At 41.6% G+C, this 25,402-nt stretch overlaps 1 protein-coding gene across 1 annotated transcript in view; it reads left to right on the top strand.

The window, feature by feature from the left end:
• The window catches only part of LOC146520938 (alpha-2-macroglobulin-like), a 28,314-nt gene extending 7,714 nt beyond the window's left edge, over positions 1–20,600 (top strand). Inside the window, exons 9-36 of the mRNA XM_085154231.1 lie at positions 416–533; positions 627–736; positions 833–1,000; positions 1,235–1,462; positions 5,622–5,685; positions 5,780–5,925; positions 6,304–6,453; positions 7,185–7,328; positions 7,435–7,534; positions 7,632–7,761; positions 8,642–8,867; positions 9,354–9,480; positions 10,394–10,515; positions 10,601–10,652; positions 10,878–10,961; positions 13,520–13,696; positions 13,945–14,020; positions 14,933–15,089; positions 15,668–15,742; positions 16,650–16,812; positions 16,883–17,070; positions 17,554–17,766; positions 19,585–19,709; positions 19,810–19,900; positions 19,987–20,055; positions 20,136–20,241; positions 20,387–20,425; positions 20,534–20,600. Of these exons, the coding sequence (XP_085010357.1) occupies positions 416–533; positions 627–736; positions 833–1,000; positions 1,235–1,462; positions 5,622–5,685; positions 5,780–5,925; positions 6,304–6,453; positions 7,185–7,328; positions 7,435–7,534; positions 7,632–7,761; positions 8,642–8,867; positions 9,354–9,480; positions 10,394–10,515; positions 10,601–10,652; positions 10,878–10,961; positions 13,520–13,696; positions 13,945–14,020; positions 14,933–15,089; positions 15,668–15,742; positions 16,650–16,812; positions 16,883–17,070; positions 17,554–17,766; positions 19,585–19,709; positions 19,810–19,900; positions 19,987–20,055; positions 20,136–20,241; positions 20,387–20,424 (3,447 nt within the window). The 3' untranslated portion in view covers position 20,425; positions 20,534–20,600. The remainder of the gene's footprint in view (positions 1–415; positions 534–626; positions 737–832; positions 1,001–1,234; positions 1,463–5,621; positions 5,686–5,779; positions 5,926–6,303; positions 6,454–7,184; positions 7,329–7,434; positions 7,535–7,631; positions 7,762–8,641; positions 8,868–9,353; positions 9,481–10,393; positions 10,516–10,600; positions 10,653–10,877; positions 10,962–13,519; positions 13,697–13,944; positions 14,021–14,932; positions 15,090–15,667; positions 15,743–16,649; positions 16,813–16,882; positions 17,071–17,553; positions 17,767–19,584; positions 19,710–19,809; positions 19,901–19,986; positions 20,056–20,135; positions 20,242–20,386; positions 20,426–20,533) is intronic.
• The last annotated feature ends 4,802 nt before the right edge of the window (positions 20,601–25,402 follow it).

The following is a 25,402-nucleotide window of genomic DNA, read 5'->3' on the forward strand; positions in this document are numbered from 1 at the left end:
CATTAATGAAATTATTCTGTCATTGTTCTACAATTTGTAGACACAGTCTTTTGCAGATTTGTAAACCTCTGCCCATCTGTATTTGTGAGAAACTCTGTCTCTCTATGATGATCTTTTTATACACATTTATCTGAATGATCTGTTGCCAGGTAACATAATCAGTTGCAAAAGGTTCCTTCAGCTGTTTATGTTTAGTACAACTGACCCCTCCAGACTTTTGTCCCCCCACCCTACATTTTTAAACCATTTCATCAAATTCTAAATGAGCTCAAGTCTTTCATGACTCATCATAGTTTGAACATTTAATATATTTTATAGATTCGATTGTGAATGAGATCTGATTATAATTTTGGTTTATTCTAGTAAGATTATATCGCACACAGCAGTGATTTTCTTTCTTTATTGTTCTTTCCAGGCAGACAAGACTGGCTGTGCAACTTTTTCCTTCAACATGTCAATTTTTACTAAAATTGACCAAAAGGTGCTTCAAGATGTTCTGGATATCAAGGCCAAAGTGGAAGAAGAGGGAACAGGCAAGGTTTTTTATTTCTTTATAATGACACATCGATGTGTATTTAACCAAAAAGGCATTCACAGTATTATAAGATGAACGTTTTTACATTCAGGTATTTCACACCCTCAAGAGAAGAGAGTCACGATTTCTTACGTCCTTGGAAAAGTGTCTTTCATTAACGTGCCCAAGGTTTGGGAACGGGGATCTAATGTGGAAGGAAAAGTAAGCCTAAAATGTTGTTTTCAGCTCAGTTTGTCGTACAAAGCACATTTAAATTGTTTGTATTTTCCATTGTTAGAGCATTGTGTTCTTCAACAGGTCAGAGCAGTGCACCACAACAATACACCCATTTGTGACGCACCGGTCTACCTGTTCACGGGACAAATGTGGCAACCACGCTCACTACAAAATCTGACAACTGACAGCAACGGTGTGGCCTCATTTTCTTTCAGCACTGATAACTTTGACCAGGATATCCAACTCCATGTGAGCTGACACACTGAAACAATGTGTAATTTAATGCAGACATCACAGCAGCATGAAGCCACAATTGGTTTCTGATAGGCTGCAAATGTCCAAATACCTCCCACAGTAATAAGCTGCAATCCTGAAACAGTTTATGACTCATCTTACTCCACGTTTGCCTTGCTTATAAAGCCTCATTGACCAATGTTATTTTTAGATCAGTTTTTTAAATTTTTGTTTCATATCCCCAACTAGGCAAGCCTGACACCAACAGTGGACTACACAGGATATAGAATTGCATACTATGAGAGGGGATTTCACACATTATCCATGTCCCAGCCGTCTTCTCCTGATATTAAAACAATCAGCTCTCTAGAGGTACAGAAGAAGGATAAACCAGTGTCCTGTGAACAAGAAGAAGACATATCAGTCAACTACACTATAGTGGGAGAGTCTCCAGGGTCTGTGGATGTCATTTATCTGGTGAGTTATCTCTGGGTTTACTACAAAGTTGAACATGACCAGACTTTTTGTGTGTTTGCTAAAAAACTGCTGGTGTAAAACCCATCATAACTGAAGAAGACACTCTCAACAACAACAACAATCTTTATTTATAGAGCACATTTAAAAACCAGCGGTATACCAAAGGGCTTAACATAAGAGACAGAGAAGTAACACGAGTATTATAAGGCCTTAGCAAAGTATCAAATATACTCACAGATCAATGCTACTAATACACAGGGGCAATATAAAATGCATATCAAAATAAAAACATAATAAAAGCACAAACCATAAAAAAAATATGTATAAGAAAAAATAGAGTAAGTCTAAAAGTCAGGTGCGAGCATTAGCAAGCAGGAAAGGCGAGATTAAACAAATAGGTTTTTAACCATGATTTAAAAGATTGGATGGAATCAGACGGATCACAATCGGAAGGTTATTCCACAACTCTGGTGCAGCCACGGCAAACGCCCGGTCACCTCTAGACTTCAGCCGAGATCTAGGCTGCACCAAGAGTAACTGAGTAGATGATCTCAGTGCTCTGGCAGGAACATACGATTTAAGGAGTTCCTTAAGGTAGCTCGGTGCTGTGTTGTTGGTGATTTTAAACGTAAGCAGCAGTATTTTAAATTGGATGCGGTATTTTATGGGTAGCCAATGCAGGTCAACTAGGACAGGGGTGATACAGGCAAACTTCCCAGTTCTGGTCAGAATGCGTGCTGCAGCATTTTGGACTGTCTGAAGTCTATGAAGGAGAGCAGAATGAAGACCAAAAAAGTGAGTTACAATAATCCAGTCTTGAGGTCACAAAGGCGTTCATAAGCTTTTCCAGGTCCTTATGCAGAACATACTGCCTAGCCTTAGAGATGAGACGGAGTTGGTAGAAACTAGATCTAACTACAGCAGACACTTGTTTATCGAGTTTGAACGAGCTGTCAAGCAACATGCCCAGATTGCTAACAGTGTCAGAAAGGGAGCTGGTAAGAGAACCAAAGGCATCACGAAGTTGGCCACGAGGAACGTTGCTGCCAAATACCACGATTTCAGTTTTCTTATCATTTAGGATAAGAGAGTTTGCTTGGAGCCATTCTTTGACCTCGCGCATGCACTCTTGGAAACAGTGCAAGGACAAAGCAAGATCATCATTTAGTTCAAAGTAGATCTGTACATCGTCAGCATAGCAGTGGAAAGCGGTGCGGTATTTCTCAAAGATTGCACTTAGAGCAGCAGACAGGTGCAGCAGAGGAAGAGCAAGTGCCCAGGTTGACCGAGAAGGACCTATTGGAGAGGTATGATTTAAACCAATCAAGGGCAACACCTTTAATGCCTACAGTATGCTCAAGCCTCGCTAATAAGATGTTCTGATCTACCATATCGAAGGCCGAGGATAAATCCAATAAAACTAGGACCGCAGAGCGTCCATTATCAGCAATTAGAAGAAGATCGTTGAGGACTCTAAGCAACGCTGTTTCGGTGCTATGATGTGGTTTGAAGGCAGACTGGAATTTATCATTAATGTTGTTCTCATCCAGGTACACCTGGAGTTGTAGAAGAACTATCTTCTCAAGGATTTTGGACAGGAACGGGAGCTTAGAGATCGGCCTGTAATTCACATAATCATTATAATCAAGGTTCCTTTTTTTAAGAACAGGCTGAACTATAGCATGTTTAAAAGCTGACGGGACGCAGCCAGAGAGTAAGGAAGAATTCAATAGCGATAAGATATTGGGTCCAATTACATCGAAGCAGTCCTTAACTATACGAGATGGGAGAGTATCATGTATAGGATTAGTTCAGTTGTTCAACTAAACGCTTGAGAGTAAGAAGTGACACGGGCTCAAACTGATGGAAAGTAGACGAACAACCAGGGGTAAACACAGGGCTTGACATTAAAGGAAGTGAAGACTTAAGAGATGAAACTTTATCTAAAAAGTGATTTAAAAATTGTTCGCAAAGAGCCGGAGAGCACGCCAGCGGCATAACAGGGCAGGGATTGACCACAGAATTAAAAATTTTAAATAGTGTTCGGGGGTTGTGACCATTGGCTAGGATAATTTTTGATAGAAAAGCCGCTTTGGCCATTTTGGCAGCAGTTTGGAATTTCGAGCGGCTGGTACGTAGGATTTCATAAGATACCTTTATCTTTTCTCCACCTCCTCTCATCGCGTCGACACAAGTCGTAAGGCGCGTGTAGAGTCGTTTAACCAACATTGAGAATGAGTTCTAGGGCGCTTCATTTTAATAGGTGCAACAGTGTCAAGGATAGAGGACCATATGGTTAACAAGGTGTTGGCAAAGTCCTCAACCATATGAGAGGTAAAACAATCAAACGTAGTGGGTGCAGAATTCAAAAAAGAAGCAGAACAGTTTCAGCATTAACTGTACGCATAGGGCGAAGGAGGGCCTCAAGGTGCAATTCAGTATTACCTAAGTCAACATCAAAGATGACCGGGGAGTGGTCAGAGAACCCAGCATTGTTTATATCCTCGATGCAAATGTCCAAGCCATATGAAAAGACCAGGTCAAGGATATGGCCTTTAGCATTGGTTGGTTCATTTACCCACTGAGTGAGGTTAAAAGAGTCAGTAATGCAAGAAAGTCTTTAGCCAATGGGTCGTTCTTACAGCAGACATGTATATTAAAATCACCAGTAATAAGACCACAGCCATATTTAAAAAGAACAGATCCTAAAAAGTCAGCGAATTCAGAGATGAAAGTCTTATTGTATTTAGGCGGACGATAGACCACAACACACAGAGTAGTCAAAGAGCCAGTCATCTCCAGTAGCTCAGTCCATCATTAGAATCCAGCAGCCTTGATCTATTTCAGCATAAATACTGATCCAGCCCAAACTATATGGTTTATCAAAACGTAAAACTAGGGTCTGTCTCCTGAATCCAAAGTGGAAGCTGGTTCCACAGACTTCAGGTCTGGTCCCTGTGCTTTGTCCCTTATCATTTTCTGTCAACTTAGTAATTAGCCTCAGTGTTTAGTCCTTTGTTCATGATATCCTTAGTTTTCTCTCTCTGCTAAGTATTTAAATTCTTAGGCCTTCTTAGTTTTAGTCATCTGGGTTCTGCTCTCAGTTAAAGTTGTTTGTATTCTAGCCCTCATTATAATTATTGTGCTTTTCCTGTGTCCCCCTGCACTTTTGACTGATTGATGACCTTTATTGATCCAGAAGGAAATTGGGTTAAAGGCTGCCAGAACTCCAGCACCATCTTACCCTTCCAGCCATACATACATTGCACAAACATCACATGGGGACGACAAGTCAGAAGAGGTAGAACAGTGGAAATACACAATACACGAGGAAAGACCAGGAGAAAAAAGACCCGCCCAGACTGAGCCCTTAAAGGGAGATCGGTTTGAGAACAGAAAGAACACCTCAGCACACGAATCTTCAAATCTCACAACAAAAAAGACATCAGAGGCATTATTAAGAAGACAAATCTTGATCCTAATGTTCTTTCTAACTTCAAGCATATTTCTAAACTCTCTTTTATGTCCAAAATTTTGGCAAAAGTTGTTTTCAAGCAACGTCCGACCTTTTTAGATGTTTGTGGCATTTGTGAAGCATTCCAGTCTGGTTTTAAATCTCGTCCTGAGACTGCACTTTTACGAGTTTTTAATGATCTTCTTATAACTGTAGACTCAGGTTGTTGTTTTGTTTTAGTCCTTTTCGATCTGACTGCTGCCTTTGACACAGTTGATCACAACATTCTCGTATGGAGACTCAAACACGTTGTTGGTCTTAAAGGCTCAGTTTTATCATGGTTTAAATCAAACCTGTCAGAGAGCTCATGTTCTGTTGCTATTGGGCAATGCCCCTCTTCCTCTGCCCCTGTGTGTTGTGGTGTGCCACAGGGCTCTGTTTGGGGTCCAGCTCTGTTCTCCTCATACACGCTGCCTTTTTTATTTTTATTCCTATATTTAGGAAATACTACAATACTAAATACAACATTCCCTTTCATTGTTATGCTGATGACATCCAAATTTGCTTCCCTTTGAATCTGGATGTCTGTTAACCTTTTAATTCAAACACATTGAATTAAAAGGTGTGAAAACCTTTCACTGGTAGTGATGTCCACAGATATCAGTGCTAGTTCATTCTTGTTTTTAAATGATTTCTGTCTTCCAGGTGTTGTCCAGAGGAGCTGTCACCATGCAAGGACAAGAACAGGTTCAAATGCAAGATAGATCAGGTAAAATTTCCATATTTCCACATATGCCACAGCCAAGCATTGACGTTGGTCTGTTTTGTTGATCTGTGGATGTATGTTTGGACCTGTGTTTCAGTGAATGAGGGCCAGGTGTCCTTTAAAGTCAGAGTGTCTCCTGAGATGGCTCCAGAGTTCCAGGTTGTGGCTTATGCCGTCCTGCCAAGTGAGGATGTAATTGCCCACAGTGCTGACTTCTCTACTGACAAATGCTTCAGCAACAAGGTGAGTGTAATTCTAGAGGTGTGCTGTGTGTTTGGTGTCTGCAGTCATGCCATGTCGTTCAACTCAAAGTCAAATTCAGTTGGCTAAATCACCTGAGGATTTCTAGCATATACTGGTTGTTGTGGACTGGTTGTTCCACAGCTGTTTCTACTCTACCTGAGGACTCACTCCCATTTATACAAGCACCTTTTTCAAGGATGATGCAAGTCCTACCTATCTAACACTGACACAGTGTTCATACAGTGTCCAGTGTAGTGTGCAGCCATCTCATGGGACTCATGATTTGTCACTCACCACAGTGAAGCAGCTCATTTAGTCAGCAGTGAGTGGGGAGTTATCACAGTCACTAAACTTCTACGGGTGTTTTGTGTGTGTCAGGTGTCCGTGGAGTTTTCACCGTCTTCAGCCGTCCCAGGTGAAGAGACCAACATGCAGGTGACGGCCCTGCCACGTTCTCTGTGTGGTGTGAGTGCCATCGACAAGAGCGTTCTCATCAAGGAGCCTGGGAAGACTCTGGATGCAGATAAGGTAACTGCTGATATTAACACCTGTGAGGTGGACACATCCCTTATTTCCAGAGCCCGTAGTGTCGTGACTTACCAAAAGCTCAGGCCTTCGCTCTGGTACTTGTGTCCTGATAAGTATTCTTTGGGCAGTCATACATTCAACGGTTTTAAACAGTCAAATGCTGAGTTTGTCTTAAAGCAAACGAGTATAGAAATAATACAAATGCATGTGTCTGTGATGACAGCCAGGTAAATGTATCACCTGCCAGTCAGTGTCTACTTTATTGAGAAGACTTCAACTTTACATCAAAACTGCTCAAATACACGAGTGTTTGTTGATGTTAAACATACAGCAAAACCTGGAAAAAGTGAGACTTGGTGAGGTAAAGGAGCTACAGAGACAGTTTCAAATGGAGAACGCTTACCATATAAGTCACTAAGAACGAACAGTTTATAGAGAAATTGTACAACTTCTGTAAGATCCCTCAACTACAACACCTCAACTACAACACCTCATATCTGTGGAGGCTTACTGCTGACTTCATCATTTTTATTTATTTATTTTTTAAGAACCCTTCTTAGATAATCTAGCAGTTCATTTGAACCTAATCGGTTCTAGTATTTACACCAGTACTTCATTTAAGAGTTTACAATTATGTGGACCAAATGTGACCATGATCATGATAGATCAGTCAAAACTTCATAGGACTAAAAAGGTTTGGAGGTTTTGCTGAACTGTACTTTTCTTTTCAGATATTTGACTTGCTCCCACTCAAGAAATCCTCAGGTATCCCGTATGAGGTTGATGATGCTACAGAATGCCTTAATGTGAGAGCAAAAAGATATGTTTCGCCGTACCGCAGACAAGAGCAAAATGACGCCTATGCAGTTTTCCAGGTAAAATACATGTATACCTGTGAGTCCGTCAAACATAATGTAAATGCAATAGTTTTTGTTGTTGCACCAGTTTTTGCTGATCTTTGTGTGCTGCTGAAATATCTAGAAAGTCGGACTGAAGATGGCGACAAACTTGCTTTTTCGATTGCCTTCATGCGTCAAGTTCAAAGGAAAAGTCTACCACCAAGGCCCTGGTGTCTACTATGGTGAATCATTTGCTTGTTTGCGTTGTGTTTTTGATACAAATTTTCTTTGTATTCACCAAAAAGAAAACCGGTAATTATATTTCTTTTTTTTCTTTAGATATGGTTCCAGACACATTATACAGGTCTTTTGGTCCTGGTGTGGGATCTGCTGGGCAGCTTCCTCCACTAATAGAGACAGTTCGCTCTTTCTTCCCTGAGACTTGGATCTGGGATCTGGTGGAAGTTGGGTAAGTATCTGTTGTGAAGAGATCTGGTGCATATTACATTTTTAAAAAAGTTTATACGATCACATTTAGAAACCCATGTGAACTTTCTGCTGTGTCTTTGCACACATGAAAAACATGAAAATAGAATAATTGTGAGTTTTTTCTTAAGCATGTTTTGATGCTTCAGGCCGATGTTTTGTCATATTTAAAGTTTTGTGGGATATATTTGTTAAGAGATGTATTCTAAAACACTTCTTCAGCAGAGAACCAGAGAGGAGAAACACACAAGTTTTCTTGCTAGCAAGGGCAGTCACCAGAGCGCTCGCACGAGAGAGCGAGGGCTCAGAGACTCGCAGCTCTGAGACTGCCCTGGTCTTTATTTATACATCAGTGGGTGTTTGTTCCTTACATTGGAATGTAGAGGTGTATATGTATGTGTGTGTGTCAGAGTGTGACCCCATAAACTTAAACGAAAATCCAACAGTTCATCTATATGTAAAAAAGGGCACTTAGACTAAAACTGACATAGCTACGTTTATCCTACCGTAAAACAATAAGAGCAGGTACGACCTCTCCCATGCTCCCAGGATGTGGGTGTGAATGCCAGAACACTCTGGAATGCACGCAAAGCTTTTGCAGACTATTAAGGATCGCACATCCTATCACTACCATATGTAAACTTATATTATTAAAAGATTATACTGACTAATAAGTACAATTTTCTATTGACAATATTATTTCACTGTCATCAGCAACGTGGAGCTCTTTTACTTTGTCAATGCAACATAAACAAGTAATTCACACTGCAGGATGTAACTACACTGTTATACAAGTAATTTACAGACATAAAAACATGTTTGATTATGTTACAGAATGTGTTTGTGTGTATCTGCTGCTTCAGAGACGATGGGAAAAGGGGCGTGTCCCTGACTGTCCCAGACACCATCACCACCTGGGAGACGGAGGCTTTCTGTTTGTCCTCTCAGGGTTTTGGTTTGGCTCCTCGTAAAGAAATGAAAGTCTTCCAACCTTTCTTCCTTGAACTCACCATGCCCTACTCCATCATCCGGGGGGAGCACTTTGAACTGAGGGCGACTGTCTTTAACTACCTGACCAGCTGCATCATGGTAATGAATGATTAAAGTGTTGAGATACATTTCTGTTCATAGGAAAACCACACTTAAAACATGACTTTCTAAGCAAATTTTATATCATAGTTATTAAAATACGATAGAAAATATTTTTTCTTTGGCAATATAACCATGCAGGATGCAGGCCGTTCTTGAAGGGCCCCTGCTCACCAACACCTACAAGCTCACCTGCAAGCACAGACACCAGATTGCCCAATCACATGTCTTTACACTACCAACCCTCGTCTAGCTTTCTTTGTGCGCTCATGCACCTTGTAGAACAGAGTTTAGTGTGGAGGCTGTAAGAAAACAGATGGAGGGAAACGATTAGGAAGGGCCTGATTAAAGTATCCAAGTAAAATGAAGGTCTACTTTGATCATGAGTTCATAACACCAAACTTGTGCATTTGTTTAGATGCTTAAAAAATGTGTTCACATTTGAACTCAGGTTTAAATGTAGCCATGTCTGTGTTCCTCGTACAGGTTACTGTCACTCCTGGGCCGTCCTCAGATTACACCCTCACGCCTCTCTCTGGTGATCTGTACACATCCTGTTTGTGTGCCAACGAGCGCAAGACCCTCAGGTGGACCATGATCCCAACAGCCTTAGGTGAGGATCAGGCTTTGGTCCTCCACACTGCCAGGAAACCGCTGTGTGGCAGGCTGAGTACGACCCAAGTGCAGAACCCAGAAGCAGGAAGTGACTTAAAAAGAATCCACATAAGATGGCTAAATAGAATAAATGGAGATTAAAACATTAAAGAGCAATTATAAAAACACTCTGTGAGAAATACTGCTGAAATATAAGTTATCATAATGAAATGAGAGAATCTGAGACCCAATAAGCTATATTCATGGAATTTAGAAAGCTGTGTGTGCATTAGACCACAGTGAGTGTGCAGTGTAGAGCTAGGACATGTAGACAGTCCAATCCAGCTGCAAATCGAGGTAAAGCAAGAATATAACCCCTGTGTTTGGAAGGCTAAACGTGGGGGTTGTAGGGAGTGGGGCAGAACGTCTATACCTCCAGTCTGAGGGTAGCAGCTGCCTCCATCCTCATGCTTTACTTAATGCAGCTGTCTTAGCCAATGATAAGTCATTTTGAAACCTTCCTTTCAATTCATTATGCATGCTTCCCTTGGACAGTATCATTAGAACAGACTGTTGGCAGTTCAATTGCCATGCAAATGACTTCTTCTTAATCTTAATTGGACCTTATGACTTGCAGTACTTTGGCCTCCAGCAGGACTCAGCAGCAACCCTGACATCATTTTGGACTGTTTTTTTCAGCTCAAGTTTTTCATGCCTGATGCAGTAAAATTTCAATTATAATTGATCTTACCTTCGATTTAGAACCAACATTACATCTAGAGATCTAGATTTAGATCTAGTGTGATCACAGTTAACTGCCTCCTTTTGTCCCAACACATTTCCTTCTAGTTTCTACAAAATCTGTAAAATAACCTCAGGAACCTTTATTTTAATGGAGAGATAAAGAAGGTGACCTGTGCTGCTGCTTTTAGGGGCTGTGAATGTGACTGTGTCTGCTGAGGCCGTAGCGTCCCATGTGTCATGCGATAATGAGGTTGTGAGCGTACCAGACAGAGGTCGCATCGACGTGGTCACCAAATCTCTCATAGTGAAGGTCAGTGTCATAAATACAAGACGAGAAAAACATTTTTACTCATAAAATTTAAATTGTTACTCATTTTAAAGATACTTTTCCTCAGGCTGAGGGAACTGAGATGACAAAGACGTACAACTGGCTTCTTTGTCCAAAAGGTCGGTATGATTTCCATCAGTCACAAAGTTTAAATAAAGAAATGACCTGAATGCTCAAAGTTAGCAGTGGAGTGCACTGTGTACATAAAATGTGCCAAATATTCATCTTTTACTTTCACAGAATGTAACCATATGTGCTGAAGATCAGGCCACCTGGTGACTTTGAACAGTAACTCTGTTGTAGTCGTGACTTCCTGATTGGACGTTTGTTGTGTCTGTACACAGGAAGCCCGCTGACGGAGGAAGCAGAGATACATCTGCCTGAGAATATGATTGAAGGATCTGCCCGCACTTCTGTATCAGTCCTGGGTAAACCTCATGATTTCATCTCAATTTTGGTTCAGCCAAATAAAAATATGGCAGGTTAAAGCTTTGTTAAAAAGGCAAATTACTAAAACAACAGAAAATAAGAGACATCATGTTCAAGTAAAAGTAAAAACCGTATTCAGCTTTTAAAAGATGATTTCATTTATAAATAGACCCACATCTTCCTGGCCTTGTGTGAAAAATAAATGGACCCCAAAAAGGCTGTTTGTGCCTTTCTTTGCAGGAAGAACTGCAGTCTAGCTTTTGTCATAAGTGTTATTTGAAACGCTGAGTTTTGGCCCAGTCACACCAGAGGGTTTTCCAGCACAATCGTTCTGGTCATGCAGAATCATGTCAGTAGGATTTAAGTCCAGATTTTGACTCGGCCACTTTCTGGCGTTCTGGATCATTTTCCATCTTAACCCTCTGGGGTCGACGGATGCGCCGACACGTCAAAATCACATGACCAATTTAAGATGACACAGCTACAAGATAGTGATGGGATTTCTGCCTCTTTTTGGAGAACCGGCTCTTTCAACTCGGCTCATTAAAAAGAGCCGGGACTTTCAGCTCCCAACCGGCTCTTCAGGTTGTTTTGTTGCTTTAATTAATTTATTATCAACAACATAAAATCATGCACAAAAGAAAGTACTAATGTAAAAAAAAAAGTGGATTCATTTATATGTTTACATATAAATATATGCGGTGGCTCCTAGAGACAAAGCACAAACTCCAAAACACATTTCTAGCATGAACTGACCTTCCAGAGCAGAGCTACCTAGATCACTTAAATTACACAATTGAAAGCATATGTGTATTGTTTGTGTTTTTATACACAAGCATTCATATATAGTCAAATAATTTTAAAAAAGTGTTCATTTACCTGTTACTACCACACACCAAATCCGGTCGTTGGTACTTGCTGGCTTGTGTAGCCACTAGGTAACAAAAGCTCAACACTGCCCCCTAGCATTCTGGAGCACTGCTGTTGTGTTTTGTACGTGTTTTGTCTGTAGGGGACACCGTAAATATACTTTTATTTATTCACTCCACATAAAATGTAATAAATAAATTATATAATACAAAAAACTATTTACATTTCAACTTTTAACTATTTAAATTTTCAGCTTTTTCCTTTTAAAACTGAAACAACACAAAACACTGCAAAAAAAGTGCGAGAGAGAGGGTGAGAGAAAAGGGGGGCGGGGGGGACACGGCTCCCAATAAGGAGCTGGCTCGCGTCGTTCACTTCAAAGGGCCAGCTCTAAGAGCCGTTTCGTTCACGACAACACATCACCACTACAAGAAGTAACGGACTTCAAACTACATACCAGTTTTTGAATTGTGTCGATGGACCACGTAAAACCAGAGTTATGATAAAAAATACACACAATGTTTTCTTCTTTACAAAACAGTGGTGTTTACAGCAGGAAGAACGGTAAAAACTGCGTTTTCTACAGACAGCGCTAGCAAACACTCTCTGCTTCGAGTGAAAAAATAAAATATAAAACACCCCTTCCCTGTTGGTGTTAGAGTTTACCATGTCAGCCCATCAAAAAATGATATAGCAACATGTGACACTTGGTTATTTAGGGAGAACGGCATTTTTAGTGATGGAAAGCGGGCGAGCGAAAGAAAGAGAGAGAGCGAGTTTTCATGCCTTAACCAGACTCCTCCGTCGCTAACCGCCTGAACCCAATGCCCCACCCCTCCCCTGCAGCTGAGCCGCAGACAGCCCCAGAGCATCACACTGCTACCACCATGTTGGTATGATGTTCTTTCTATGAAATGATGCGTCACTTTTAAGCCAAATGCAACAAAACTCAAAACTTTTTCTCTTCAGTCCATATAATATTCTCCCAAATATGTTGTGGAGCATGGAGATGTTTTTTGGGCAAATGTGAGATAAGCTTTTGCGTTCTCTTTGGTCAGCAGTGGTTTTGTCCATGAATGCTGTTTTTGCCCCGTCTCCTTTGTATTGTTGAATCGTAAACTCTGACCTTTGCAGAGGAAGGCAAGGCCTTCAGTTCTGGGTGTTGTTGGGATTCGTTTGACTTTTTCGGTGAGTTGTCGATGTGCTTATGGAGTAATTTCGGCCACATCTTTTCTAGTTTTCTCAGTTTGTGGATAATGGGTTCCAACATGGTGCACTGGCGCTCCAAAACTGTAGAAATAGTTTTTAACCCTGTCCAAACTGATAGATCTCAAGACTTCTCGCCTATTTTTGAATTTCTTTTGGTCATGGCAATGACGTGTTTCTTTTTGACGTCTTTTAGCCTGCTTCCCTTTGTCAAACAGATTGTACTTGAGTGATTTCTTGATCCAGCAGGTCTGGCCTTAATCAGGTCTGGGTCCTGTTGGTGAAATGAAACTCAGTCTTCCCAGAAATATTTGGTTAATCACAGTCAATCTACGATTTTCAGTTTGGATGTTTTTTCACTCAGCAAATGAAATCATCATTTAAAATTGCATATTGAAGTATTCAGGTTATCTCTGCCCAATAATACAAAGTTGTTTTACGCTAGTTCTGTTAGTTTTAGTGAATCAGTGTTTTTGATCAGGTGACATCCTCGGCCGGGCTCTGAAGAACCTGGATGGATTGCTGCAGATGCCGTATGGATGTGGGGAGCAGAACATGGCTCTCCTGGCCCCCAACATCTACATCCTCCACTACCTGAAAGGCACACAGCAGCTCACCGCAGCCATCATGGAAAAAGCTACTAACTTCCTCACCAGTGGCAAGTTTTTACTGTTTCCTCTAAGAAGGAAATCATTTGAATCACTTCAACACACACAGTTCAAGAAACAAGCCGACAGGAGGCAGAACATTAGCCACAGCTTTTGGTCAAATGTGTCATTTTCCTCATCTGTCAGCAAGAGTCATTGAATTTCCCAAATCTCGATGTACACATGCAGATCCATAAACAAATGGAGTCCAATCATCACCATAGCAACAATGTCTCGATCAATGTCTCTGTTGTTACAGGATACCAAAGACAGCTCAACTACAAAAGTGCTGACGGTGCTTACACCACATTTGGAACAGGACCAGGAAACACTTGGTGAGAACATCACTGATCAAACATGTCATAAACCAGAGAGGTTACACTGGTTTTTAAATATTCCACCAAACAGAAGACGTTTCTTGAAGTTTGACTACCCATTAATAACATAAACATGTCTACCTCTAATACTTAAAATAATTCTCCATTTAATCCTTTGACTAAGATAACATTAACAATACCTTTTGGTTAACAGTGTGTAATTTAGTAGGTAGGAAGGAGTATTAGAGCCGCATAAAAAATGTTATTGATCATTATTAGAATAAAGTCGAATTTTAAAGATTAAAGTTGTAATTCTACTTTAAAAAAAGTCTAAATAGTATTTCAATAATAAAGTCTTAATACTGTTTTGTAAAAAAAAGTCAAATTCAAATCTAAGAAAACAGTTGAAATGATTACAGTTGTTGTTTCAAACGACTGCTATACCCTGTATAAAAGGCCTTGTGTAGATGTAGTGAAATAAATCAGTCGTCTTGTGATACAGCATAGATCCTCTTTATTCCACGAGCGTGGAACCATCGGTATCCTTGCATCTGTACATTAGCAGCCATTTCCTTTTATACAAATCTAACCACATGCAGCTTTCTGCACCACTTTCTGCTTTTCAGTGTACTTACACTTACTGCCACGCTGTGTTTATTGCTACAAGTGACATCAGTTCCTTCCTTGTTACTAAAACTGAGTCTGAAGTATGATTTCACTAATTCAGAGGGTAAAGCAACCGTGGCAGTTTGTCCTGAAATAACTGTGATATCCACATTTCTGCTTTTGTCTCAAAATACATTTTCAAATTTAATCTTGAAATTTCAACTTTATTTTCAAAATGATCAGTATTTCTTTCTCCTAATGTGACCTCACAGCCAAACATTTCCATCATTGTAAGACGTGTAAGTGTTGTTTTCTTTCTGTCAGGCTGACTGCGTTTGTGGTAAGAAGTTTTGCCAAAGCTCAGTCTTTCGTCTTTATTGATCCCAGAAAGATCGAAGAGTCTAAGACCTGGCTGCAACATAAACAACAAGAAAATGGCTGTTTTGAAAAGTCTGGGAAACTCTTCAACAACAGAATGAAGGTAACCTGCAGTTCTTCGCTGTTAGACTGTGGAAACAGCCTCCAGTCTGGATTTAACAAATTTTATTAATAATGTCATGCATACATGGAAAACACTGTACTAAATACTGTAACAGCTCACACCAGTATATTCTATTATTTTATTTAAGAAATAATTTCCCTTCATCTTGTTCCATTCACACCAGCACTGCTTTCTATCTAGCATTCACACATATTTATACAAAATACAAAGTATGCACTAGAGACCAACTTGGGATTAGTATCTTGCCCACAAATATTTGGCATGCAGGCTGGAGCAGCTGGGAATCAAACCACCAACCTTCTGATTAGTAGATGACTACACAAACTGTTTATAAGGTTGGGGAAACCCGAGGTGAAGAAACATCCATCTCACTGGAAATACAATGTCCAGATGAACAAAATCAACTTCCTGTTCATCTCTTTAGCTGGATGTTTGAACATGCATCAAGACATTCATGATACTAAAACCACATGCAGCTGAAAATCATTTTCATGACTTCATATCCCTGAATGTTGGTGCATCGATGATAAAGTGTCTATGATGTCTTCTGTTGACAGGGTGGTGTATCTGATGAAGTGACTCTCACTGCGTACGTTACTGCTGCCTTCTTGGAAATGAATACATCCCAACATGTGAGTAGCTGTGTGCAGATCAACAATGGATCATATATCGAGTGCAGAGAGAGTATGAGCGTGCAGCGTTTAAAGCGTGGAAGTACTGACCTTACTTTGAGTTTGATTCCATAAAAAGTGACAAAAACATTAGTGTCTGCTGTTCACTGCGTGGGAAGAAAACTTCTTTTTACAGCGAAAAAAAAGAAACTAAACTTTTTTGGGGAAGTAATCAGTAATTAGTTACTGATTACTGGGAATCATATATAAATATATATATATACATATATATATTTCTATTAGGGGTGCAACGATACACAAAATTCACAGTTCGGTTCGATATTTTTTTCGATACAAAAAAATGTTCATGCCTTTTTAATTTGTCATTTATTAAAATTATAAATATATATTTTAACTCAGAAGTACAGTTTTTTAATTTAATGTTGCTGAAACAACAAAATAATTTAAAAAAAATCTATCTGATTGAGAAATCACTCATGTTTGGAAAAGAGAGACTGGCCTCTAGGTGACCTGTGGAAATCTCACAGTCTAAGAAGGCTAAGCTGACACTTTTCATATCCTCCCTGGTGAATTTGATGTGTCTGTCCAACGAGTTGTGGAACGTCCTGAGAATTGATTTTCACCCAGGTGTCATCCACATACCTGAACTCTCACCAGCAAGGACTTGTATCACCACCCAACCTGTACAGTGTTTTTTCAATATGTTCTTTATATTGTAAATACTACTAGAAGATTGCTCCACTCTTTGCTTGATCTGTACTTTCCTCTAATTGCTGTGTTTTCTGTTATCACGCTGATGTTTTGAGTGACTGAATCAGGAACTCTGCCTCCTATTCTTCTCACACTGGGTTTAATGAAAGAAGATTTCTGTTTGTCCATTAAAGTTCTTTGTTGTGATGGTTTAAAGGATCCTGTGATGAACAAGAGCCTGGCTTGTCTCAAGGAGTCTCTCAGTGACCTGAGCAACACCTACACTACAGCTCTGCTGGCCTATGTGTTCACTCTGGCAGGAGACGTGGAGACCCGAGCTCACCTTCTGCAGCACTTAGACACAGTTGCAGTGAGGGAAGGTGAGTCATCCTTTAGCAGGACATCATTCAGGCTTTATTAGCATCACTGTGACTGTTATTGTGTTTGTAGGAGGTTTCCTCTACTGGTCTCAGACAGCAGCAGAAACATCAGCCTCCCTGTCAGTGGAGATCAGTTCTTATGTGCTGTTGGCCAAACTCAGCGCCTCCCCGACTGCTGAGGATCTGGGATATGCCTCTGGTATTATCAGGTGGCTGACTGGGCAGCAGAACTATTACGGAGGCTTCTCCTCCACTCAGGTACGACACCACCCGAACAGCATGAAGCTCATCTTTGAGTTAATATACAGTCTTAGACAAAATCAGGGACAGAAGAAATAATCCTGAAGCTTTCAGTTTTCTCTCAGATATGTAAAACAGATTTGTTTTAGCCAGACAAGTTTTTATTCTTTAGTTAGAATATGACATTTAAGTTTTGTCTAAAAATTCATTGTTTTTACAGAATAGCAATGTTACCTCAGACACCAACTACACGTAACAGCCTGTAAATAACAGATCACCTGCGAGTTTATACCTGTAATTTCTATACTTTGATAATTCTCAGTTAAAGATATTTTAACCTGTTTATTTAACCAGGAAGTGAAATTTGGAAAACTTGAGATTAAGGATCTCTTCTGTGAGAGGGTCTCAAAGGCAGTTTTAACTCAATGTCTATTCCACTTAAGCCCATGAAATATGGAGACATATGCTGTGTGTGTTAACCACAATGAATCCATCCTGTAGGACACGGTGGTGGCTCTTCAGGCTCTGGCTCTCTACTCCGCTCTGGCGTTCAGTCCTGAAGGTTGGAGCACAGTGACAGTTCAGGCTCCCAGCAGTCAGCTGACGTTTGATGTAAATCAGAGCAACAAACTGCTCTACCAGGAGGAGGCGCTGCAGGACGTGTCAGGAAAATACAGCCTGGAGGTGAAGGGCACTGCATGTGCTTCAGTGCAGGTCAGTGACAGCATCATGTGACCAGCTCCTGGTTGATGTCAGAGAAAGGGTTTATTCTTTTTCTTTTTACTCACACAACTTTAGAGAGCTTTAGCATTTTCACATGTAATAACGCTCATCTTGCACATGTATTTTCATACACGATCTGATATCCTCGTGTTGGTGTTGTTCCCAGATCATCATACTAAAGGTTGTTCCAGGATCAACATTGCCAGTGACCAATCAGAATGTTGTGATGTCATACTTTTGCGACTTCGGGAAAAACCGTCGTAAAACAAAAAACTGTACTTAAGCTGCGAGAAACCACCTTTGTCCGCCGATCAACGGACCCTGACCCTAACCCTTTAACCCTTTAAAACCGGTCAGAGCGGGCACGCTCTGTTTTGCGTAACTATTTTTAAATCCCGGTAGCTCTGCAACCACGTGAGCTAGCACAAATTTTTTTTTTGCATATGAAACCGGAGGAGTTGTACTTACATCTTATGCCATCAGCTTGTCCTCGGTCACAGTTTCCTTCCACATATAGCTTTGCAAAAACTGCATAAAAAGCACTTGCAGCAACAAAAACATAATATTCCAGAAACACGCTTTGCTGATCCGATCAGCTGTTCATAACACTTCCTACGTTGGAATAGACGTCAGAGCGAACTATCGCATGTCCGCCATGACCTGCCCGAAACCGGAAGTGACATCATTTTCGCGGAAATGTAGTTTTTTTTACCATCAAGGCCTCATGAGCCTATACTGGTGTTTTTAAAAGTTATGTTTGACTTTATGACTTTCTGTGTGGTTTCTGGGATGCTTAGGACTCATATTGCACTGCTGGAAATAGTTTATTTTGATGCATATGCTGCTTTTTTGCAAATTTGCATTATAATATTTATTTTCGTTTTTCCTGCAGTATATAAAAATTCGTGTATTTCAAAAATGAAACTATGAAGACACTCAAAATAAATTTCCTGTGGTGGGAAACTAGTTTGTGCAACTTTTTTGTATTTACAGTTTTGAGGGATAAGCCTCTTAAATTTCTCTAACTAGAAATATATGTTAAAAAAACAAAAACGATTTTCAATTTTTTTGTAGTTTATTGCACTTTTTTGCAATGTATGTAATTACTATGCACTTAATGCAGACATATTATTAAAATCTTGGTTATAATGGTTGTATTGATGTATATCAACTTGAAATGCTCCCAAAAATGGCTCCACAGCATGTAAACATATAATATCAGCTCTGGCGGACTTGGTTCTATGGTAGGTCTTAAAGGGTTAATAAACGCTAAGCAGAACTGATATTGTCCTTGCAACATTGGAATTTCATAAATGCACGAATGGGTTGGTGCGCAAAAGAATAACGTCACAATAATGTGATTGGTCACTTGCAATGTTGAACCTGGAACAACATTTTCATGATGATCTGGGAACAACACCAACACGAGGATATCAGATCATCCTATTTTCATACACAATAAAGACATTAGACCTGGCAGTAATAACTGTAGAGAGGACAATGCTATTTTAAACTAATTTGGAGAACTGAGCAAAAATAAATGAACATCTGTCTGTATCAGAATCAGGGAAACTATTTATCCCAGAGGGAAACTGAGTTGTCATAGCAGCAAATATACAACAAACATTAACACTCGTATAAAAAGAGTGTAGATATAACAGAGATACTGATATTAAGATGAATATAGACATATAGGTATGACTATAAAAGGATGTGTGCTAATATGTGTCATGGTGTAGAAGAGTGACAGCAGGGTGCATTGAGGTGTGATTAGTTCTGTTCCACACGTGACCCGAGTGTGTTTCCCAGATTTCTGCCACCTACAACATCCCAACACCTGCTGATGTCACCACTCTCAGTGTGAACGCCCAACTAGAGGTCAACACCACAAGTGAATCTGCTCGACCCAAATTCACTGTGCAAATACAATCACTGTAAGTATGTGACAGAGGAGTGCTCTTTACCAGTGTGGAGGAACTGCTGGTAGATGAAACTGTGCACACAGGTCAGTATAATCACACTGTTCAAACACAGGTACAGTGGAAAGGAGAAAACTACAAACATGGTGATCCTGGACATCAAAATGCTCTCTGGATTTTCCCCAGACCCCGAGTCTTTGAAGAGTGTGAGTAATTAGACAGATCCTACCAACACGTGCATCTCATGTGATAATTGTGATAATAATAATAAAATGATGTCATCTCCTCACAGCTCAAACGTGGCCTCCTGGTGAGTCGTGTTGAGCAAAAGGAGGATCATGTTCTGGTGTACTTAGAGGAGGTAAGTGAAAGTCACCGTGGGGACAGCAGATGATGATCTTTGGTACAAACTGTGTCTGCGATTGTTTCTGTCTCGTCCAGTTATCAAAGGACACACCCATCAACCACAGCTTAGAGATCATCCAGGAGCTCCCAGTGGACAACCTGAAGCCAGCCGTGGTCAAGATCTATGACTACTACCAACCAGGTCCAAGTCTAACTAAGCTTTACTCCAACAGCACACTGACACACTTCAGAGGCTCCATCAGACTGAACAGTTCATACAAGCTGATGTTTCAATCAGTGACACAGAGAAATGACACTTTCATGTTTTTCTACCATGTTTCTGTCAGGTGACCAGGCTGAGACCCAATACATGTTTGTCTCGTGAGGTAAGAAGCTGGAATAACACACGAGGACACCTTTCACACACATTCATGTTCACAGCATCAATGAAAAGGACTTTGAGCTTTTACTAACTTTTATTCTTCGTCTCACAGTTTGAAGAAGGTGTGGCTGGTCCTGAGGTTTAAACCTGCATTTGAATAAAGAGACTTTTTCTGCTCACATGTGTGTATGCGTGTGTGTTAACAGCTCCAGTATTATTAGTGCTTCTTTAATAACATGCTTCATTATTAATAATAGCAGAATGGAAAATACAGTGCTGTTTGTAAAACATTTTTATCATTTTACAGGTTTATTAAACTGCGTTTTATACTCCACTGTGTTACATGGAAAAATACAAAGATCAGTTTCAGAGAGCTTGTTGGAACAAATGTGTCATTATTAATAGTCTTGTAACGTTGTCACAGTCACTACATGAATCTGTGACTGTTTAGTTCAATTTGAATGTTTGCCATTAAATAATGAGGTGGCAGATTTCTTCTCTCATGTATTAATCACATATTTAATCACATTAGTTACAGTAATATCACGTTCTCACTTTACCTTAGTAAGAGCACTCCTGTCACTAGTTTACATGCATGTGGAAAGTTAACACAGTGAGGCTCCTTCTGCTTATCAGGGATGCAAATCTTTAGGTAATGGCCAAGCAGAAAACAAGGTCATGATTCTCTCTGTGAGGTATAGCCCCTTCTCTCACGGGGGGGGGGGGGGGGGGGGGGGGGGGGCTTCCACAGACTCTTACCAACATGTAAGAGTCTGTGGATGTTCTTTGTCTGTGTGTCTGTATATACGATGTAAGGACGGTGGCCACAATTCAGAGATGGTCCTGGTGTTTCTGTCACAATGGCCACGGGCCGATAGCTCGATCGGACTCGATTGCAGATAACCACAACAGAGACACATATTCACTTGTTGACTTATTTAGTCAACAAGTGAATATGTGGCAGGGTGTCGCTAATGATGTAACCGTATGACAGCGGGGGTGAACGGGGGTCTAGCAGGTTGCGACTGGAACGGAGCGGTTGCGTCTGGGAAGAAAAGAGAACAGGGTTAAGAAGGCGGCAGGTGCAGGGTATCCAAGCAGAGGTGAAACTGACTGATAGCGCTGACTGGTGACCGGCGTGAACCTCGCTTTGAGGGAGAGGCAGCGATAGTCCAGGGGAGTAGTGGAGAGGATCCACGGAGAGCTGAGGTTGAGGGTGATAGCAAAGAAGGTCCAGGGAATCTGAAGCGCACAAAACCAAAGTTAACAAGGAAAAAGTGGCAAGAGCGTAAAAAGCCGTCGCGTCAATACCAACGTGAGGTCGTTGACGAACTGGCGGTGAAGGAGAGTCTGAGGGGGCCTTAAATCCTCAACCTGATTGCCCTGAATCAGTCTCAGGTGTGCAGGACTGCAGCAGTAATGATGGCTCCGCCCAGGGGTGGAGACCAAGGAACTCAGGTGCCTGATGGAATTTTCCAGTCGAGTCTCCAGATCCTGACAGTTTCACTGGGATGCTCTCTCCACATTGCAGTGTGTTTATTAAACCCACTTCAAATCAAGCTCTCTGAGTGTGTTGCAGGTTATTGTTAAATTTTCCACAACAATTTGGCGTTGTCAGCAGGATTCCTCCGGTGAGTTTCGCTGAATCACAGGCACGCGGTGACTGGCCATCCTGAGGTAAAATTGCCTCAGTCCCACCGTTGTTTTCAAAAAGGGGGAACCGCGGTGTGTGCTTCAGCGACTCACACATGCAGGAATTTTTAAAAGAACCAAGAGAGGCACTGAAAAGGATCTGCAACGGTGAGATGTTTTGATTTGGGAGGATTTTCAATCAGACCGACAGGGAAAGCCTCGCTTCCTTACTGCTGCAATTATCGGGTGCAGGTTCCTAGAAACTCAGTTTGGGGATTCTTGTTGCAGTGGTAAGTGCAGGATCTTAGAAGCTCAACAAGTTGAGCGTTCTAGTGTATGGTTTTTTAGCACTTTTGCACCAGTGAAAAAAGGCAGAAAGGCCGGACAGCGGATGCACTTGTTCGTACAATGGAAGCTGGGCCCAGCAAATGGGGGCGTCCCTACAGGTGAAAACCCAATTTTTATTTTTATTTTTTTATCTTGTTTTATTTTAATTCTTTGGCTGGGAGGAAAACCTCAGGAATTCAACGCCTAATTTCAGGACCGTCATGGGAAGGACTCTGTCCTTAGTTTACGGTGTTTAGCACTTTTGTACCACAAGGAAAAGGCCGGACGGTGAACACGCTTGTCCACAAAGCTGAGCTCAGCAGTACGGCCAGTACGGCCGTAGGAGGCATCCCTCTGAGTAGTCCGCGCAAATCCAGGTTTTGATTGGATGATTTATCTATTTTTTCTCTTTCAGAAATATGGGAAAGAATACATGCAGTATGGGTGGTGTATAACCAAGAGTGATGGACAGAGATGTGTTAAAATGTGGACAGAAGAATAAGAGAGGGAAAGTGTTAATAAGTAGAGATCAAAATGATATTAAATATGTCTTAGTGTGTTTGTACGGGTGGCTACTGTTGTGGAAATGTATTACCAAAGCCTGCAGACACGATGAGCAGTTAAAACCCAACACTTTCTTTCTCATCATGAGGAGAGACGTCAGTCAGGGGGCACTGAGAGTCGTCTCTGACCATGAACACTTCAGGTCTCTTTTAAACACAGTCGCAGAACAAAAGGCTTCTACAGCTGCAGTTCACACCGTAGCTCTAAACAGAAAGACTCTCTATCACCTGTGTGAGTCTCCCCCACTCTGGGGTCAAGTCTCCGTCTCCTGGGAGACATTCACCAGTTTCTCACCGTCTGTTTCCCGGCGTGAATGAGGTGTGAACCAGACGTACTAAACTAAGTAACATGAAAGCATTTCATCAAGACAATACATTAAAGGACAATAAGCTATAGAGAAATCCCACACGCTCAGTGGCCGGAGCAAAATGATAGCTTAACATAATTGGAACCACACCCAGCCCGTGTTTTGGCTGAATATTACACAGCTTCACTCCATGTACATCTTAACCTGAGGAACAAGCTTCGAGGACAATCAATCTCTCCCTGAAGACAAAATGCAGTTCAAGAGCAACAGCATCAACTTCAAGAGTCAACCAGGTGAACAGACAGCAACACTGCCCTAAACCCAAACTCTGTCACTTTGAAATAGTCGGTAATGTAAACACTGGACCTCCCAGCATCTGCCATTCCCGAACAGACACGTGCAAGTTTGTCCGTGACCGCAGCCGCGTCGTCAGTGTTTTCTCCAGTCATTGGTCAGCATTATAATATATGCAAATACATGCGGGTCGGAATACGCTGGAATACGCCAAAACAGTGCCAGCAGAGTGAAACCAAAAAATGGTTTGAAACTGAAAAAAAAAATTGTAAGCGAAAACAAAAAAATTACAGTTTCAATTAATTGTTTTTCACTATCATTTTTTTTCGGTTTCAATACAAGATTTTTCAGTACATTTATTTCAGTTACAATATTTTTTTTCGGTTTCAATATTTTTTTCGGTTTCGTTTCGAGGTGGCATCGTTCTGACTCCATATGACTGCAGCACTGCAAGGCAGGTTCTAATCCCTACAGCATGTTGTGTCACCAGAAAGCAAAACTGTTCCTCTGATTTCTGGCAGATTTGGGGTTTTTTTGTTTTGTTTTTTGTACCAGGCTGATTTTGACAGTTAGGTTAGGGTTATTTTCTTTTTGTAAGAGAAACACAGGTTTACTTTTTATATATATATATTTAGACATGTCCTGAACAAGGCCTAATATGATTTTTTTGTAACGGCGCCGTTACCTGCCAGGTATCATCCCTCTGGGGGTGAGATTTTGTGTGTTGATGATTTAAAAGCAGGCCTGCAAGATTGGAAGTAAAAGCGCCTTAAAAGACTTTATTTGAGAGCAAATATAAGGTGAGCTTCTCTAGATTACAAAGGGCTTCTGAGGAAATTCACCTACCTAGGACGCTGACCATATCAGATGATAAGTCCTGTGTTTAAAAGGATTTTAGCGATTGTGAGGGACCAGACAAAGAGCGATTCAAAAGACCCTTATGAAAAAAACACCGAGGGAACAGTTTACCCTGCCCGGGATAGGGTTACCGGGGCCCCACCCTGGAGCCAGGCCCGGGGAGGGTGCCCGAGGGTGAGCGTCTGGTGGCCGGGCCTTAGTCCATGGGGCCCGGCCGGGCACAGCCTGAAGAGGAGACATGGGCCCATCCTCCCGCAGGCCCACCACCCGCAGGAGGCGCCATAGGGGTCGGGTGCATTGTGTGCCGGGTGGCGGCCAGGAGCGGAGGCCCTGGCGGACTGACCCCCGGCTGCCAAGACTGGCAATAGGGACATGGAATGTCACCTCTCTGGTGGGGAAGGAGCCTGAGTTAGTGCGTGAGGTTGAGAGGTACCGGCTAGATATAGTCGGGCTCACCTCTACGCACGGCTTGGGCTCTGGAACCAGTCTCCTGGAGAGGGGCTGGACTCTGTCTCAGTCTGGAGTTGCCCCTGGTGAGAGGCGGCGGGCTGGGGTGGGTATTCTAATATCCCCTCGGCTTGCTGCCGGTACGTTGGGGTTTTTCCCGGTGGACGAGAGGGTTTGTTCCCTGCGCCTTAGGGTCGGGGAACGGGTCCTGACTGTCATCTGCGCTTATGCGCCGAGTGGCAGTTCGGAGTACCCAGCCTTCTTAGAGTCCCTGGGGGGGGGGGTGCTGGAAGGTGCTCCACCTGGAGACTCTGTTGTCCTGCTGGGAAACTTCAATGCTCACGTGGGTAACGACAGCGAGACCTGGAGGGGCGTGATTGGGAGGAACGGCCTCCCTGATCTGAATCTGAGCGGTGCTTTGTTATTGGACTTCTGTGCTAACCACAGTTTGGCCATAACGAACACCTTGTTCGAACATAAGAGTGTCCATAAGTGCACGTGGCACCAGGACGCTCTAGGCCGTAGGTTGATGATCGATTTTGTAATCGTATC

The sequence above is a fragment of the Neolamprologus multifasciatus genome, chromosome 3, assembly GCF_963576455.1.
Source record: "Neolamprologus multifasciatus chromosome 3, fNeoMul1.2, whole genome shotgun sequence".
Taxonomy (NCBI): domain Eukaryota; kingdom Metazoa; phylum Chordata; class Actinopteri; order Cichliformes; family Cichlidae; genus Neolamprologus; species Neolamprologus multifasciatus.